This window comes from Tauraco erythrolophus, chromosome 2 (genome assembly GCF_009769465.1).
Source record: "Tauraco erythrolophus isolate bTauEry1 chromosome 2, bTauEry1.pri, whole genome shotgun sequence".
NCBI classification, from domain to species: Eukaryota; Metazoa; Chordata; class Aves; order Musophagiformes; family Musophagidae; genus Tauraco; species Tauraco erythrolophus.
Window position 1 is genome coordinate 75944547 of NC_141466.1, and position 19090 is coordinate 75963636.

General features: G+C 47.1%; 1 protein-coding gene across 1 annotated transcript; it reads left to right on the forward strand.

Annotated features, from left to right (window-relative positions):
- Positions 1 to 5866: 5866 nt before the first annotated feature.
- Positions 5867 to 18816, forward strand: ZC3H12D (zinc finger CCCH-type containing 12D). Its single transcript, XM_086625957.1, has 5 exons — positions 5867 to 6249; positions 13496 to 13635; positions 14659 to 14893; positions 16671 to 16777; positions 17792 to 18816. The coding sequence occupies exons 1-5, from the start codon at positions 5867 to 5869 to the stop codon at positions 18814 to 18816; spliced, it is 1890 nt and encodes a 629-aa protein (XP_086482083.1).
- Positions 18817 to 19090: the final 274 nt, after the last annotated feature.

Here is a 19090-nt window from a genome sequence, read left to right on the forward strand (position 1 = left end):
TCTGTCTCCCAGCCAGTGATCACCTAGGTAAAGGCTCTTAACAGATTTCAGGAATTGGATAAGGGTCTTCCTGGCTGACTACAATTTGAATGATGTTGAAGTCTTTCGCTCATGGCTTTTTACAGTAGATAGGTTTAGTCATTTCATTACAAATGAAAGATGAGTGCAGGATTTTCTTACCTGATTTTCTTGTTTCTTTTTATAAGCTCTGGTTTGTTCCTATTTATGTAGTAAAAAAATGTTTTACTGGGAAGTAGGAGTTAAAATGATACTATGCAACATCGTATGCTTTGCTCTGTTGCCTTTCTGGGTTATAAATAATGTAGCCACTTTCTCTTTCCTTTCTAATAGTACCGCTCTGTGGTGGTCTTGTGACGAAGTATGTGGCATCCTGCAAGTTCAAATGGAGCAAATACGGTTTTTCTTCTCCAGGGATGTGGAGTCAAAGGCTCTGGGTGTTCTGCTCTTACAGCTATTCCTGGCAGCAGAAAACTAGCGTGTTTCTATAGTTGTAACCTTAGGAACACTTTCCTGTTTCTGTAGGCGCTAACCTGCCCAGCCAGACCTTTGAGGATCAGAGGAAGTTTTGTGCCAGAAGCAGGACGGATGAGGCGATGTGCTGCCCGTTCATCCTGTGACTGCCTGGACACTGCTTTGCACAGCAGCAGAGCACCTGGGTCCCAAAGTTCTCGGGAGCCTGTGCACGATTCAAAGGCATTACCCATCGACAGGAACCAGCTGGGGAGCGGTGGCAGGGCTTGCTTAGCAGCAACCAGTCTCTAGATTAAACAGGATGCCACTGCAAAGGGTTTGGACACCCTGCTTCCTCCCACAAAGTACGCAAGTAGGGGGGAATTTCTGGCTGGGAAAGAGCAGCCCTGCGCTGCTATGTCACCTTGTGAGAGTGTCAGAGGTGCTCTCGGTCCGCGTCGGAGTACCCTCACCTTCCCTGGCCCTGTGGGCAAAGGACACCACACCTGCAGAGCTGTCTGCAGCACCCAAAGGGTCCCAGAGGTTAACCCCTCCTTGAGTGTCCAACCCTCCCCTCTGCCTAAAAGTGGATTTGAGGCATGTTTGCCCCTGCAGCGAGGTAAGGAACAAGCAGAGGGAAACCTCAGGTTTCTATTGGAAAGTGCCTGTTGGTCTTTGCTGTGGACGGACTGCATGTCTCTGAAGTAGTCTTTCCATCGAGGCAGTGGTCGCTTAGGGGGCTTGGTTTAGTGTTTGATGTTTTACTGTAGTCTCGCAGAGCAGGTTCCCTCAGATGTGGAGGTGTTCGGACGAGGTTTTGCAATATCGGACGCTAAGCAAAATGTTGATTTTAAAAATATTTTTTTTTCCACGTGTCCCTGAAGCTCAGAAATTTGCCAGACACAAGGGGAATGAGGCTGAAATAACTTGGTAAAACATCCCCGCTGGAAAACTTGCCCTAGAATTCATATGCTGTTTTCTCACTGCCCAGTGTCGGGGATCTCTGCCAGGGTCGATTTGACTGATCTTTGCCTGTGACTCAGAACAGAGATGTGTTGGGAACCTCTTTCTTTTTTTTCCTTTTGAAAAATGAAGTGAAAGTTTATCAACCTGTAGAGTTACAGGAGAGCTCGGCCAGCCAAATGAGGAAGTAAAACCTTCCTATAAAATGAGCTCTAACCTGCTCACTGCACTTGTTTGCTCTCGGTTGACATCAGCATTGCCATAAAGCCTGTGGATGTGGGCTGATGACTTCCTTGTGAGCCCGGTACTTCTCTGAATCCAGCACCTGGCTCATGAGTGGTGGGACAGTATTGCTGGGACACAGAAATCACAGCTGTCAGGTAAGGTGCAGAGCAAGTGGGGATACCTGCGAGGCCGGGTCGCTCTCTGGGGTGTCTGCTTTTGTTGGTTTTGACAAAAGTAGCAGGGAAGGTGGGGAAGAAAAAGGCAAATCTTTTCTTAGTCATCATGACAACAAATGACTGGTCTTGTTATTAAGCATTTGTGTGCATCTGTGATTTGTGAAAGAAAAACTTATTTTTCTGAAAGCAGAACAGCCCATCTTCTTTCAGAGAAGCAGCTCATGGAAAGGCTCAAATGATCTTGCAGGCTGAGGTGGTTGCAGCGTGATTCTCAGCAACAGAGGAGGGAGAAGAGGTGGCCCAGACCTAAGGTGTGAGGGGGAACACTGGCGGCAGGGAGCTGTTGCCGCAGTCCTGGCAATACTTGGCACGCACACCTGGTTTAGAGAAGACTCCAACCTGCTCTGCCTTGACCAACGCCAGGTCTGGCTGGGGCCGTGTCCCCGCTGCCCCTGTGTGGATGGGACGAGGCTTCATTGGGGGTTTTGAGGACCCCCAGCTCCCTCTGAGTCAAGCTGGTCCTTATTATGGTTCTGTGGCCTGAGACCACTGGAGGTGCTGCCTAAACAGAAACCTTCGGGGCACCCCGCCTGGCTCTGGCTGTTTACGAGAGAAGCAAAGACCTGGCAGAAGGACTAGGCAGAAATTATTCTTCTAAGTCATTCAAGATGAGGAACTAGAATATAACCACTACTTTTTTGGAAAGTTTTTACAAAAATTTCAAATTGCTATTTTCTCATCTTCCAAATCTGTCAAAATACAAAAAAGACAGAAGACCTTGACAGTTGTCTCAATATTTTGATTAAAAGTAATTTTTTTAAATAGCTAAAATGTTAGGATTAAAATAGAATTTTGGAAACATGACTAAAGCCATTCCCTCTGTGTGTGTATGCACATGCATGTAAGCAAGAGGGAGCACAACACCACAGCCAGCCAGGGCGCTTTTTAAGCTAGAACATAGGATAGGCACACGATTACCTGTGAATAAATTTAGCCTGGAAATGAGAAGACTTTGGCTCTCGGTGAAGGGAAAACAAGAACAGCTTCCCAACAGGCTCTGCTGAGGTGACAGGGGAAAGTGGCAGGAGGAAAATCTAGGTGGTTTGGACACGAAGGTCATAAAATTTGTAATTGGGATTTCACAACCTGTTTGTCTGTGATAGCAAAAGCTGGACTCTGTGATGCACAAATTCTCCTCTTGTCATGTATTTTTGTGCTGGTTCTAAGCACCCAACTGACCTGCTGGACTTGAGCATGCTACTCACTGTTCACTAACACGTAAGCTAGTGATTTTGTTATCCTTTAACCCTCTCTTTAGAAGGGTGACCTCAGTGTTAGCTCTGACCAAGGATTTTATCTCACAGTTGCAAACTCGTTCTCTCTGCAGTGAAAACCCTGCAGTCACAGCATTACTGATTTTCAATATTTGGTCGAACCGCAGCAGAAATCCAGTGGTTATCTAGGCAGAGCTAGCATGTTGCCGGTGATGGCTGATACTGCGTCATATCAACCCCAGGCAGCAGCCCAGAGCTCAGCGCTTCCCATGCGTTGCCTTGGCTCACCAAGCCAAAGGGCGCACGGAAGGGCCAAGCCTGGAAACACTGTCTCTGCGTGCCAGGGTGCAAAGTGCGCAGATGTGGACCACGGGCTCGGGGCTTCCTGGGGTGGGGCTGGAAAAGTGATGTGGTGAGCAGTCTTCATCCAGCATGTGCTCGCGTGTGCTGCTGTCACCGCATGCGAGACAGATGTGGTCTCTGCACCCTCTGCAGCTGGAAAGCTGGCTGGTAAAATTCTGAAGGATCTAATTGAACCTACTTTCTGAGGAAATCCAGGAGAAACATGCACACAACGCAATGTGATGCTAATATGGGAAATTGCTCTGATATATATATAAAAAAAGCATCAGAATATATAGAAGTACAGGTCTAAAAAATAATAGTGACAGCTATTAAAATATGTGTTAAATGTTTTCATTTCAACCTGAGGACAGATAGCAACTGAAATTCTTCACTTACAATAATTCATCAAAATAATCTAGACATAAAATCAAATCAAGTAGTGCGTGTTAAGTGTTTGGAGCCACTGACTACACACCTGGAAGCGGGGTTTGCTACATCACTAGCCTATGTGGCAGCTTCAGCTACATTCGGTTAAAAAAGATGCATTAATGGATTTCAGTTCAGAGAGTAGTTATTTCAAAGCTGAGAAACCATTTCAGTAATGAAAAAGCAGGCAAATACCTTTTCATCTTTAGTCCATGAATTAAAAACAAAGATGAGATATAAAAACTGCTACACTTGTGGAGTGCACTGTGAGGAAAACCAGTCAAGCCCACAGGCTAAAATAAGCAACATTTTGGTTTAGATAGAAAAACGTACATGCTAACTGCTTTCCCCTTATGTATGTAAGGTGCTTTTTATTTTGCTGATGCTGTTTGTCACTTTTAAGAGAGTGCCAGATTTATTCCGGAGAATAATACCTGAAAGTTATAAGGCTACGTAGAAAAGTAAAGATCAAAGTTGTATGAGGTGAGGTTGTTAACTATCAGTTTTTTCCTGCTGAAGTTTTAAATTAACTGAACCCAGTGTGGGTTTCTTCCCCATAGCGCAGGGAGTCCTTAACATCTTGAGGAGGAGCTGCACTCAGGCTCCTCTCCCGTCCCTCTGTCTCCAGTCACTCTGTGCCTTCCTCCAGATGGTTTTGGCTTCTGAGCTGCTGGGGCAGCCCACCTCTGGGCAGGGAGTGGATGACAGGCTGGTGGCGTGCAGGGCAAGCTGGGAAGGGGGAGCCAGTGGTGCAATGTGGTTGTGGCTCTGGGCTCGTCATGGAGGTAGTTGTTTGGTCAGTTAATTCTGCGTCATTTGCTGGCCGCAGTTAATGAAGGGAAGAGGTCCGCCCTTACATCCTACACGTGGGTGGAACAATCAGTCAGAGCTTTTATTCAGGTAGCCCCAGTAATTGAAGAGATGTGGCGAGAGAAACTTCTGTGCAAATACGCCAACAGCGACTGAAGATATTTGGCTTGATGGATGAGTAGTCACCACGTCTCTGTCGTGCTCGTCACACTTGTTGGGCTGAAGCAGCTCTGGGTATGCCTGCATATGTTGCCCATCACCTTCGTTTACTGGGTAGACCAGAAATGTAAATAGTGCAGTTCTGGAGAAGCTTGAAGTAGCTTTCTGCTACTTCTGCACACTCATTTCTGAATTAACAATTTATCTTGACAATAAACCTAAGTGAAACCGAAACCACTTTTCAGATTGCCTGCTTCCAACCACTGCCCCAGCAGATTTCAAAAAACAAGCTGCTTCTCTGAGTATAAAAGCTCTCACTGAAATCGCGAATAACAGGAAAAGAGTAAGTCAGGCATCATTGGAACAGATGAGTGACAAAATTTCAGAAGGTATGTCTGTGTATACACAGACAGACACATACTAGGAAAGACAAAACTATAAAAAAAAAAGTTCAGAGTTCCCAGCTACTTTGCAAAAAACACATTTCCTTAAAATCACTCGATGAAATGTGCTGTACTTGTTGAGTTGCTATGGCACCTGAGCTCATCCAACAACATTGGACAGATTTTTATCTGCGGCTCACAAACCACACTGAGCAAATTAAAAATCCCCAGTTACACTGTCCTTTATATCATTTCCTGTGAGGTAAGTCTGAAGAACAAACTTACGCATACGGCGCGTCTGTGTACAGGCAGGCTTGCATGGCTCACGAAGTAGGATGACACCTGTCTGACATAACGCCTGGAGAGCGACAAACACTGCATGGGACGCTCCAGAGCTTTTATAAATGAGAGTGGACCGGAAAAATGCTGAAACATTGAGAGAAGACTGGACAGTCTCTCCAGAGAGAAGGCAGCTGATCGGGTAGTGTCTCTTTGCTGTGCAGTAGGCAAATAACTGAGATTGCACGTTCTTCCTTAACGCTGGCGTTTTGTTTTCTAGTCTTTCCCCCACCTAAAACTGATGCCTGTTGGATGAGGCTGGGAAGACAGGAGCACTGAGTGTAAAGGAACGCAAATGCCTGCTAAGATGGCACTGGCCAGTTCACTTTCTAGCAAGCCAGTGCCACCATGCTCCAGAAAAGTTTCTACGGCAGGGGTGGAAGTGCACCAGAGCAAGCTGGATTTTTTCTGTAAGCTGGGCTATGGCAAGAAGGACATCTGCAAAGTGCTGGAGAACCTGGGCCAAGAGGCCCTGGAGGATGATGTGCTGAAAGAGCTGATTCGGATGGGGAGCAAACCTCAAGCTCTGGAGACCCAGGCTCAACCTTCCCTGCTGAAACTTGTTGCCCGTGGATCGTGTAGCACTTCACCAGGGTCGAAGTGGTTTCGAGAAGATGACAGTGATTCTTCTGATCACTTGAGACCCATTGTGATCGACGGCAGCAATGTTGCAATGAGGTAAGCTCTGTTTCCTAAAAGGGATCCCTCTTCCTCCAAAGCTTTTGAATTTTAAAGCTGACGGCTTGAAGTATGTTTTTCCTTCAGGTGAGAGGTGCGTTGACGTATTTGGTGTATAATGTACGAACCACTGCTTATTCCTGTTCTTTGGCTGAGGGACAGCCTCTAAGGACCTGCTGTCTCCATGCCTGTAAATACACACGCCAAATGCAATCACTGGCTCGCTCTGCGTTTTGACCTTTTATGAGCCAACACCTAGCTAACCACTACTGTTTGCAGCAGCGTGATTCAGCAGTCACTCTCTTTTAGTTCGCCATTGATATTTCCCTGCCTTTTCAAACGGGTACCTAGGATTTCTAAATCTGTATGCCAAGGTGTTTCCAGGAAAAACTGATGAACTTATAGAGAGAATAGCCCAGCTAATCTAGGAAGGAGAGGGAAAGTAAGGATGGGTGACTATGGTTCCTAACAACATCACAGTTTTGCTGTTTTGACTTGCAAGTAAACCCCAACAATGTTCCTGTTTCATATATTTTCATTGTTTTTTTTGGTTTGGCTTCATTTTTATGGAAATATCAGGGAATTGATGATTGACTTGTACTGAATAGTCTTATTTCCCCCTTAATTAATTCTATTTCTGGGAAATGTCATAGCAACCCATCCTGGCCAATTATGTTTCCTAAGCAGTGTCCCGATGCTGTGAAAGCACTCTTACTGATGAGGAGCCTGACACATCCACATGGGTGGGAAGGTCAAAGACAGTCATCGATTGGCCTCTGTTTGCCTGAGCATTACGAATGTCCAGAGGCCCCGGCAGTCGAGAGTCCAGGATGCTCTGGCTATCCTCCAGTTTTCTCTTTTTAACTTCCCTGCCTGCTCAGCCTGGCCAAGCCTGTCTTTGCAGGTTGCGACAGGGCAGAGGAGGGCTTCCTCCTTTGGTTAGCTTTGGTGTGAGGCGAGATGAGACCACATCTTCTCTGCTTAGAAGACAAAGCGGACAAGCACATCCAGAGCAACTGGAGACCAAGCACATTATGCCATCTTCTGGATGAAGGGAGAAAGCCCATCCAAAAATGAGGGGTTCCTCAGGCAGGACAGCTCATGAGGAGCCAGAAATGCACAACAGAGCAAAATCGCTTAGCATTGGCTGCATCATGAGCTCAGTAGCCAGGTGTTAGGATCTCCTGCCCCCATTTTTGTTTTCACCTTAGACCCTCCTCGGGGTGTCCTTCTTGCCTCTCCGCAAAAGAAACGAGCACCCATTCCAGCAGAGCGGCTGAGCTGAGCACCTACCCTTTCATCGTCTTACAGGCAATACTACCCCTGACTGATCATGTGCGCCATTCTTCTGGAACAACCTTGTCCTCACCAATTTACCAGGGCTTTTTTCAAGCACGCAGAGGTCGACAAGGCAGAGAACAGCGTTGTTTCCAAGATGGCAGAAGATGCACCCTTGCTGCTTAGCAGGAGGCCCAGAGTAGGTTGCTGCCTAAAGAAATAGTGCATGTTTTGAGCTCGTAGTACTCTGGGAAAGCTATGAGTTCATCCTGCTACACCAGCCCATGCACAGGAGCTTGCTAGACAGAGATTATTTAAAACAAATGTGGAGCAAATGGCTTGAGCTAGCAGGTCATATTGCTTTGCTAGACCATATGGCCACCTAAATGGGTTTTCAAGAAGCCACCTGTGCTTCTGGTGTGTAAAATTGAAATATTTTTGTAGAATAATTTCCAAAATGTGAGTCCAAGAGATGTTTACCTGCTAGATTATTGAAGGCTGGTGTTCTGCCATGGATTCCTTGTCTTTCACCTGAAAACAATTAGAGGAATGTAAAGTACTTTTGAGTTTCAGAAAGGGAAAGGTTTTACAGGTCTTCTCGGACATCCCCAAGCTCTGTCTTGATAAAGTTGAAGACTACTTGCATGATAGAGAAGACCATTGAACAGTTGAAATATTGTCAGTTCAGTTCGTACTGAACCAATGCAGCCTAAAAGAGCTGCCTTCCTCTTCTGAATGCCTTTCAAAGTGGTGCTGATGAATGGCGTTTACTTTGGCTAACAGGATGGGCTTGGTGAGTGCTTTCGGTATCATCATTTTAACATTTTTTGTTTACTGCTGTCAGACAGAGAAGGGCTGTTTGCAGAAGTCAGGGAAAAGGTATGCTAGGCTTCCTTGCTGGGAAAACATCATCAATACTGGCAACCACAAAAATGCAGGAGAAGTAGCGGTTTAGGGATGAAGCTGTCAAAAAGTTGAAGCTTGGAGAGTCAGTTGCCTGTGTGGAGAAAAGCATCTTGAGCATTTGTATTTCTGCCTTGGGACTGGTGTTTTCTGGAGCATTTCAGAAGTGGTGTTGAGTGCCCATTGCAGGACACAAGATTTTGAAAAGGATGTTTATGCCCCAGGGTAGTAAAGCAAGTAAGTGATTTAGCAGTATCCAATCACCAATTAGCCTATCCATAGAAATGGAATGGAAAATAACCTTGCCTTCAGCTGGTCTCTCTAGTCAGATGTCTCAGTACACTTTGCGTTTCCATCAGATGTAATTAGAAACGTAGCCATCTGCCAGCCTATCCGTGGGAAGTGGGCAGAATGGTTTAGCAAGGCTACTGCTAGTTCTCTTTGCAAACACAGAAGGACTTGTGGGTGATGTGATGGTTGGAGGCCATCTTGGACATAACAATCATAAAATGAGAAGAGTTTTCTATTCTTGAAGAAGTGAGGGGGCTCAGCAGAACTGCTACCTTGGACTTCCGGAGGGCAGACTTTGGCCTGTTTAGGAGCCTGCTTGACAGAGTCCTCTGGGAGGCAGTCCTGAAGGGCAAAGGAGTGCAGGACGGCTGGACATTCTTCAAGAAGGAAATCTTAAAGGTACAGGAACTGGTGAAAGATGTCTTCCCCGAAAGACAAGCTGGCAGGGAAGAAGACTAACCTGACTGAGCAGAGTGCTTTGGCTGGAACTCAGGAAAAACAGGAGAGCTTATGACTTTTGGAAGAAGGGTCAGGCCACTCAGAAGGACTACATGGATGTCATGAGGTTATGCAGGCAGACAATTAGAATGGACAAAGCCCAACTAGAACTTAATCTGGCTACTGCTGTAAAAGATAATAAAAATATTTCTTTAAATATATTAACAGCAAAAGGAGGACTAAAGAGAATCTCCACCCTTCATTGGATGTGGGGGGAACAGAGTGACAACGGATGAGGAAAAGGCTGAGGTACTTCATGCCTTCTTTGCCTTAGTCTTTAATAGTAAGACCAGTTGGTTCTCCATGTACCCAGCCCCTGAGCTGGAAAACAGGGACGAGGAGCAGAATGAAGCCCCATAATCCAAGGGGAAATGATTAGCAGCCTGCTACACCACTTACACACGGATGAATCTATGTGACCGGATGGGTCACATACCCAAGGGTACTGAGGGAGCTGGTGGAAGCACTCACCAAGCCACTTTCCATCATTTATCAGCAGTCCTGGCTAACCAGAGAGGTCCCAATTGACTGGAGGTTAGCAAATGTGACAACCATCTACAAAAAGGTCCAGAAGGAGGATTTGGGGAACTACAGGCCTGTCAGTCTGACTTTGGTGCTGAGGAAGGTTGTGGAGCAGATCAGCCTGACGTACACATGGCAGGTACAGGACAACCAGATGATCAGGCCCAGTCAGCATGGGTTTATGCGAAGTGGGTCCTACTTGACTAATCTGATCTCTTTCTATGGCAAAGTGACCCACTTAGTGGATGAGGGAAAGGCTGTGGATGTTGTCTACCTAGACTTTACTAAAGCCTTTGACACCATTTCCCACAGCATTCTCCTGGAGAAATGGGCTGCTTCTGGCTTGCATGGGCATGTGCTTGCCGGGTAAAAAAACTGGCTGGATGGCTTGGCCCAAGGAGTTGTGGTGAATGGAGTTAAATCCAGCTGGTGGCCGATCACAAGTGGTGTTCCCCAGGGCTCAGTACTGGGGCCAGTTCTGTTTAATACCTTTATCAATGATCTGGACAAGGGGATTGAGTGCACCCTTAGTACAGTTTGCAGATGACACCAAGGAGTGTTGATCTGCCTGAGGGTAGGAAGGCTTTACAGAAGGATCTGGACAGGCTGGGTCAATGGGCCGTGGCCAACTGTATGAGGTTCAACAAGGCTAAGTGTTGGGACCTGCACTTGGGTCACCACAACTCCATGCAACGCTACAGGCTTGGGGAGGAGTGGCTGGCAGAAAAGGACCTGGGTACGTTGGTTGACAGTTGGCTGAGTATGAGCCGGCAGTGTGGCCAGTTGGCTAAGAAGGCCAATAGCATCCTGGCTTGTATCAGAAATAGTGTGGGCAGCAGGACTAGGGAATTGATTGTCCCCCTGGTGAGGCTGCACCTCAAACACTGTTTTCAGTTTTGGGCCTCTCACTACAAGAGAGACATTGAGGTGCTGGAGCACGTCCAAAGAAGGGCAACGAAGCTGGTGAAGGGTCTACAGCACAAGTCTTATGAGGAGCGGCTGAGGGAACTGGGGTTGTTTAATCTGGAGAAAAGGAGGCTGAGGGGAGACCTTATTGTGCTCTACAACTACCTGAAAGGAAGTTGTAGTGAGGTGAGTATTGGTCTTTTCTCCCAAGTAACAAGTAACAGGATGAGAGGAAATGGCCTCAAGTTGCACGGGGGAGGTTTAGATTGGATATTAGGAAAAATATCTTCACCGAAAGGATTGTCAAGCATTGGAACAGGCTGCCCAGGGAAGTGGTTGAGTCACCATCCCTGGAGGTATTTAAAAGATGTGTATATGTGGCGCTTAGGGACATGGTTTAACAGTGGACTTGGCAGTATTAGGTTTACAGTTGGACTCGATTTTAAAGGTCTCTTCAAACCTAAATGATGCAATAAATATTAAAAAGGACCTGTCATAACTCTATTCACTGCACACCAAAGAGGCTTCCTAGTCTACTGCTTGTACTTACGCTTAGTTATAAGCTACGATAGGTACAGAGGTCTTTTCCTAGGCCAGCAGCCAAAGCTGTGTCACAACCAGGTGGAGATGGTGCCATTCGCAGTTTTCAAAAGAAATTGTTTTGACTAAACTCCTCAAAGGGGTTGGAATTGTACAGTTGAAAAAGGAACCACTTCATGCTAATTATGGAGTCACAGCCAGGCAAAATTTCTGCTTTGGCTTCTGACAGGTGGGCCCTGCTGATCTGTCACCTAAGTGCGATGTACCCTGCTGCTGGCAGGAGGGAGAGAGATGGGACTCAGTTACAGTCTGTGAGCTATGGGGGTGCCTGGGGAAGGTGACTGATAGGAGCCAGGCAACACAAATTCACCACGTAGGAGAACGTAAAGCTTTAAAGCCCCCGCTCCATTGCACGGCAGACATTGGTGTTCAGTTGCACTGACACTGCAGCACACTGTGCCTGTACCTACTATTTTAGATACACGTTCCCCAGGTCTGGCTGTAGCGATGTAGCAGCAACTGGAGTAAGTGCTAATGCTGAGAAACTGTTCCAAGTGCCTCCTCTCACTTGTTCTGTGTGTCCTTTTGGCCGAAAATCACTTTTGCTTGAATGTTTTACCTTCTGCACTGGAGGTACGTCCGAAATTGTTTTCCTAAAGCTAACAGGGTTATATATATGAGTAGTCAATGTTAAGGTAGGTTGTTGTTGAACTTTGAATCGTAGCATTAAAGATGTAGCTAGGCTTCCTTTTAAAGGCAGTTATCTGAAAAAGTCCTCTGAACTTTCAGTTCATCTGTCTAGGTGACTTTATGCTTGTATCCTGGGTAGATCCTATCCTTTAAACCCAAACAAAACAGCTGTTCTAGAATGGAGATTAGATCTGTCAAGCACTTCAGATCATTTATTATTGGTGGGATTTTTTTTTTTTTTTTAAGACTTTCTATTGCCTGGGTATCTATTAATAAAAAAAAAAAAGTTTCTTCATCCAAATTGTACTATTTCTCGTTTGTGGTCACCATTCCAGCACTGAAACTTTTATTAGGTGTAAAATGGAGCTTTGGTTATGAGACTGATGTAGGCAAAACCTAGACAGGAATTCCGGGGATGGGGGGGTATTGGGGGGGGCGGTGGAGGAAGAGGCATTTAAGACTGTGGCATCGTCCTCACCTGGTCCGTCACTGCAGGTACGTGTAGTAACTGAGAGAGTCGTTTGCAGGTACGTTTTGCAGAGGTAAAAGTGTGAGTGACATTGAGGTGATATTATCCAGAAAGCTCAAAGTACAAGGATGAGATTTCTGTAGATACTGTGAGAACATTTATCTGTTTTAGGACCTTTGTGTAGAGTTTATTTTTGTTTCCTTGTGCAGAGGTAGTTAACAAATTACCTTTCTTTGCACATGCACTACACTGTAGTAAAAGTTTAGATAAAAGAATGACAAGCAATAAGAACTTTCAAGGGTGGGGGGGGAGGCGGGCAGAACTTATGAAGGATATATCACCTCTAATTGTTTTTCTTGAGGTTGTTTTCTGTGTCTTGCTCTGAATATCAATAATTCTCCGGAACTCACCTTGCCTGCCTTTGCTACAGCACTATTCTAGGGCTTTCCTGCCTCTCTGTGCAACAAAGACAAAATTGGCCAATTAGGGCAAGATAAAGATGGATTTGAAGTGTCTTTGGCCATCTCCACTGAGGTCTTGTCCCTTTTCTGGTGCCCTCCACATTTCCCATCCTGCTTCTTACAGTTTTCTTTCTCCCATGGTTTGACTCCTGTTTCCAAAAGAGGCTGGCAGCTGAATGACCTGAGGTCACACTTGCAGCCACTTCAGCCGTTAAAATCTTTAACATCACTCTTACCACAGAAGCATAATCCTCACATTTTGTTTCTCATGGGAGAGCTTCTGGGGTTTCTGTTCCTGATGGAAGACATTCTCCCTCCTCAAACCATTACCAGACAAGGCACTTGAAGGATCTGACACAGACTAAGATCTTGCTGGTACTTTAGGACCCAAGTCCATCAGATACAGATGGCAGCAACAGGCTTGGGTAGCAGGCAGATCCTAGAAGTCGGGGATGGGATACCTCTATTTTTAAGTGTCTAGACTGCTTCAGATAACAAGTTTCAGGTTCTGCTGGAGGTGGTGTTTGAGTCTGTCCAAGCAGGACACCCTGCCAGGTTGCTTTCTTGGAAACTAGTGAAAGACACAAAAGTAAAAAGTTGTTTGTTTTGCCTTTTCACTACTGATTCAGTTGAAGAGAACTGGAAGCTTACTGAAAGCTTTGCCTCACCATCCTCCTCTTTTTTACAGCCACGGAAACAAAGAGGTGTTCTCCTGCTGGGGGATCCAGCTGGCGGTGGATTGGTTTCGAGAGAGGGGGCACACGTACATCAAGGTTTTTGTCCCACTCTGGAGAAAGGAGCCCCCTCGACAAGACTGTCCCATTGCAGGTAGGTATAACACGGGCATAACATGGCAACCATTAGGTGGAGTTTGGAGACAGGGGATGTGAAGACTCCAGTGCAGTTTTGCCCCATAAAGACAAGCACAGTGCAAGTTCTGTATCAGGTTTCCATGACTTAAAGAAGTCATTAATTTATTGCTGCACACTCCTGGCTCGCAGCTAAAACTGCTCACAAGGCTTTGTTATGCTGCTTTGAGCCCTCTGCTGTACAAGCACAAGCTGCTGCCAGCCGAGTTAGTTAAAGAAGGAGTTTATCAGCTCACAATGAGTCTGCAGAGCTTTTACGGCCAGCCAGGAGATGACGACATCATTGCATACATTATCCAAAGGCAGCAGTATCTGAAATGTTCGCTACTGCGTGACTATTATCTGTTAGCCTATTACCCTGATAGAGGAGCTACACGGGTTCCTCTTCCAGGAGAAGGAAGTGCATCAGCTGGAATCCGTGGAGGGTGGTGAGACTTAGTTTGTATGGAAACAGATCTGCCAGATTTGTGCCAGCAGCTTAGCGGCTGCAGATGAGGCAGCTGGGGATCCGCCTTTCTGCACAGCAGGAACGACAAGAAGTCAGAGTGTCCTCAATGGCAGCCAAAGACTTGTGTTTGTTTGTTTATTCATTTATTTTATCAGGCACATTTTATCTCCAAGTAAGTTTCATATCGGGGCTGGTTATGAGCCTTCTAGCATCTAGTGGGGTAAAAGGGAACCACAGGGTTTCAGTATGCCTCTGGTGTAGAATTCAAGCCATCTTTTCACAGGTAAGACTTAAAAAAAGAGGGTCTCAAATTTTACAAGCAGGTGCTTTTGTAAAAGACCTAATTTTCAAGTTGCCAAATAACCACCGGATATCATTGAGTCTGAAAATCACACCACCGTAACTTGCCTAAAGTGCTGAAACATCTTTAGATTCCTAAACATGCACACAATTGAGACCTGGTCATTATTAATGAATCAGTCTCTCCGTTTTAAGCTCTTTTTTCCCTTCTATTTCTGCCAATGTCCCCACCAGATCAGCACATTCTTGAAGAGCTTGAAAAGCAATCGATCCTTGTGTACACCCCATCCCGGAAGGTGAAAGGCAAGAGGGTGGTTTGCTATGATGATCGCTATATCGTGAAAGTTGCTTATGAGAAAGACGGAGTCATTGTTTCCAATGACCATTACCGGGATCTCCAGAATGAAAACCCCGAGTGGAAATGGTTTATTGAGCAGCGACTACTCATGTACTCTTTTGTCAGTAACAGGTAAGAGGCAGCTGTTGTTAAACGGTTTGAATTTACACATTATGGCCCCAGCCAGCTCCAACATCAATGCTCCTCCCACCCGTAGCAGAGTACGTGAGCCTTTTTCTGAAAAGAACTTACCGCAGGTTTTCTTATCTCATTTCTTTAGTTTCTGCTCCCTCAGCTTTGGTCTTAAACCCCCCATGTCACCTTCAACGAACTTCTCTATTTGAAAGGCAACATCAGTGGTCAGTTTTGCTTCTTTCCAATCCAAACTGGGATGTTAACCCAAGGCCTGCTATATTTTGATTTCTATTTTGTAGCAGAATAACAGAATTAAATCAGTGAGAGGAGGCTGGCTATCTGGCAGTATTTTTAATTCCCCTATAAGGCACAACAGCCCTTTTTCCTATACTTTTCTAATCATAACTTCCTAGAAGAGAGATGAAAAGCTGGCCTCTCTGCCCCCTTAGCTATCCCCATTGTGGAAGGTTTCCATTAAGGCACTTGCACCGTGCCTGTGAGGCTGAGCTGTGCTCCTCAGTCTGTACATGCTGACCTTGTCTGAGTTTCCTACTAGCAGAGGTGTTCTTTAGCCACCAGTTTGGCTGGCGAAACACACCTGGAGACATCCAGTGTGCATGGATGGGCGCGAGCAGGGAAGTCGCCTCACGCAGCAGCAGTGTCCGTGGGTCAGGATGGAGACTTGTCTCTCCCACCACCAAAATTGGATGGGAGCTCTTGGCACTGGGTTTCAGTTTCCCTGTAACGTTGTTCACAGAAACGCAGTCGCTGAACATCAGCATACCTTATATCTCGAAGCTCCAGTTCATTATCTCCAAATACCACCAGGCTTCTTCCCTAGTTACTTACTGGTTACAAACATTTATATGAGATTTTCCTTCCTACATGTAGGGATTGCCTGGCCTTTTCAGAACCCTGCCCTCAGAAAGTCTAGCTGTTATTCTGAAGCTTGTTTGAATAGTTTCAGTGAGACTTTCTTGCACAGCTTTGGGAACCTTTCAAAAACCACAGTCTGAAGTTGGAGGTTTCAGTCCCATTATGCAGATGAACAAATCCCTGGTGGTGCCTCAGTGGGTGCAGATGAACAAATTCCTTTTGCCTCCCGCCTTCGTGGACAGAGAGTTGTTCCACGCGTGGGTGCACTGCAGATTCATTTGCAAATGAGCCCGGAGATGCTGGTTAGTTTTCTTCCTCAAGCATCCCATTCAGGTACTGGCATGGAAGAGTAAAGAGTTTTTGCCTGAGCATTTTTGTGGGCCTTGTAGCAGGAAGCCTTTACTGAATCCTTGAAAAAGCCTGGGCTTGTTTATCACACCATGCGCCTGATCAGGTGTAGCTCTGAAATAACTGCTGGCTTTTTAATCCTCATTCTCCTACAAGTATTTAGTAAGAGAAAAGTGAGTTTGCTGTGGAAGGGAGCCGCCGGTGAGAATTGCAGTGCTGGGACCACAGAAGAGTTCGCTGCTGCTGCTTCAGAGAAGAAGGAAGCAATGCTGTAACAGCTGGGGCTGCCGTCTGACCAGAGCTATGCCAAGCCACCACGTGTTCCCAGTTGTTTTAAGTTATTAGGAAAACACAACTACATGAAGCTGAAGTATTGGGTTGGCAGGCAGGAAGGCACTGTGTCTCATAGCTCAGCCTGATTCCTGAAGGTCAGGCTACAAAAGGATCACAAGGGTTTTCTGCCCTAAGCTTGTGCCACAAGCAGTGATGGCATTTTAGCTCCAAAAGCTGGAGGTATTTTTGTTACCCCTGTGACTTTTTCCTTTTCCAGGTTTATGCCTCCTGATGATCCGTTAGGCCGGCATGGACCAACTCTTAATAACTTCCTCAGCAAAAACCCAGTGCTTCCTGAACCAAAATGGCAGCCTTGCCCCTATGGTGGGTTTCTCCCCGTGCTGTGAACTACTGCCCCTCTTCCTTCTGCCCCTTGCTTCCCAGCGGCGCTTTCCTTCAGCTAGGGGCAAGCGTGGTTGCTACGTGCTGTCCTGCTTCATGTGGTAGAGACTTAGCTCTGGGCTGCTCAAACAGGTGAAGCTTTTTTCCTCTCCTGATTAAGCGGCTTCAGCATCAGCAAAGGCAGCAGCTGTTTATGGCTCCTTCATCTTAAACATGGACAGCAGCTCCAGGGAGGTGATTCTGCCCCTCTACTCTCCTCTCACGAGACACCTGAAATGCTGCGTTCGGTTCTAGGGCCCCCAACACAAGAAGGACGTGGAGGAGATGGAGTGAATCCACACGAGGGCCACAAAGATGATCCGAGGGCTGGAGCACCTCTCCTATGAAGACAGGCTGAGACAGCTGAGGTTGTTGAGTCTGGAGAAGAGAAGGCTCCGGGGTGATCTTATTGCAGCCTTCCAGTACTTAAAGGGGGCCTACAGGAAAGCTGGAGAGGGACTTTTTGTAAGGACATGTAGTGGCAGGATGAGGGGCAATGGCTTTAAACTGAAAGAAGGCAGATTTAAATTAGATCTAAAGCAGAAATTTTTTACAATGAGGGTGGTGAGGCACTGGAACAGGTTGCCCAGAGAAGCTGTGGATGCCCGATCCCTGGAAGTGTTCAAGGTGAGGTTGGATGAGGTTTAGAGCAACTTGGTGTAGTGGTAGTAGGTCTCCCAGCCCACTGAGTGCAGCGACCAGAACATAGATGAATTTCAAACACTTCCAAAAATAGCAGAACCTTCCTTTCACTGCTGCTTCACCCTGCTGTTTAGGTCAGGAATATTTAAATCTGGAGCCAAAACCACTGAATTAGAAAATGGCACTTCCCTTCTTTGCTGTTAGTCCTCACCCCACCCTTGCAAACGCGCAGCACTGGGGAGAAGTGACGAGCATGTTAATCGACATGGGTGCTTGTGACAACCTCCTGTTTGATTTTTTTTTTGATTCTTTCAGGTAAAAAATGCACCTATGGCAATAAATGCAAGTTTTACCACCCAGAGAGACCACATCAAGCGCAGCTCTCGGTGGCCGATGAGCTCAGGGCCAAGGTAAGGGCCCCGTTAATCCTGGGGGGAGCAGCGGAGCAGCGCGACCCCACGCAGCGCAGGGCTGGGGGAGGAGAGCCTGCACCCCCCAGCACCCGCACGGAAACACCGCAGGAACCCACCGGGCTGTCCTGCGCCCCGGAGTGGTCCCGGGGGAGCCGCCCTGAGCATCCGCCCGGCAGCTGGGCTGGTGGCCTCGGTGCTGGGCTGGGGCTGGAGCAGCAGCTGCCGCAGCCAGAGCCACTGCCAGGCCAGATGCTCCTGGAGAAGATGTCAGCGCTCTCCATCAGCGATGACACATATGGTTATGATCAGCCCATACCTATCCCTCAGGATAGAGAGGTGACAGGAAGCCCTCATCACTGCGGTGACCTCGGGCACAACCCCTACTCGCTCCATCACCCCCACAGTTGGGACCACAGCTGCCTACCAGGATGCCCTTTCCAGCACCTGGTGCTGGCAGGAGGTGGAATGGGCCCAGAGCACAGCTGGCCTCAGGAGCGCTGCAGCACGCACAGGCTGGGTCAGAGGAGCCGCTGCCTCCCTGATAGTGCTCAGCAAGAACGGGCCCTGGAGACTCAGCACCATGTTCTGCCACAGTCCACAGCTCTTCGCCCTGACCTGCTTCACTCGTACAGCAAGCACCAGCAGCAGCACCCTTTCCCCAGCCAGCCCCCACAGCAGCCCTTTCTCTTAGACTCCAGCAATGGACTCGGCTTCTTCCAGGAAGCCCACGCTTATCCTGATGCCTCTTACAGTGACTACTGGCCCACCCCAGCTGCAAGGCCACCCTCTGCCCAGCAAATGAACATACACAGGCACCTGTGCTCCCTTTTCTCTTGTAGCGAGGTGAACTATGTCACGGCTTTGTACCCTGACATCAAGGATATCGCTAGCTTGACTTTACTGATTCAAAGACATAGAAACTTGTGACGCCTCCAGCGCAAACCTTTCCCAACAAGCACAAGTCCTGGGGCTAAAAGATGCTACTCTGAGGCTTACCTAAGTGTTATTAGAGGGCTTTATGGCAAGGATTATAGCTGTTCCAGGAGCACAAGTCAAAGCATCAACCAGGCATGACGCACGGGTCAAGTCAAGGCAAGGGCTGCTGTTCACTGCAGTGGGATCTCGTTCACCTCCCATGGAAGTGAAAGGAAGGGCTCAGGGCAACTAGGCTGTCAGCATCTGAGCCTCATTGGTGACTGAG

Bases quoted from the DNA above. Each gene is read 5' to 3' on its own strand.
- ZC3H12D (XM_086625957.1), top strand. From the start codon at position 5,867: ATGCCTGCTAAGATGGCACTGGCCAGTTCACTTTCTAGCAAGCCAGTG. The intron at 13,636-14,658 runs GTAGGTATAACA...TGTCCCCACCAG, and splicing joins ACAAGACTGTCCCATTGCAG to ATCAGCACATTCTTGAAGAG. The intron at 14,894-16,670 runs GTAAGAGGCAGC...TTCCTTTTCCAG, and splicing joins TACTCTTTTGTCAGTAACAG to GTTTATGCCTCCTGATGATC.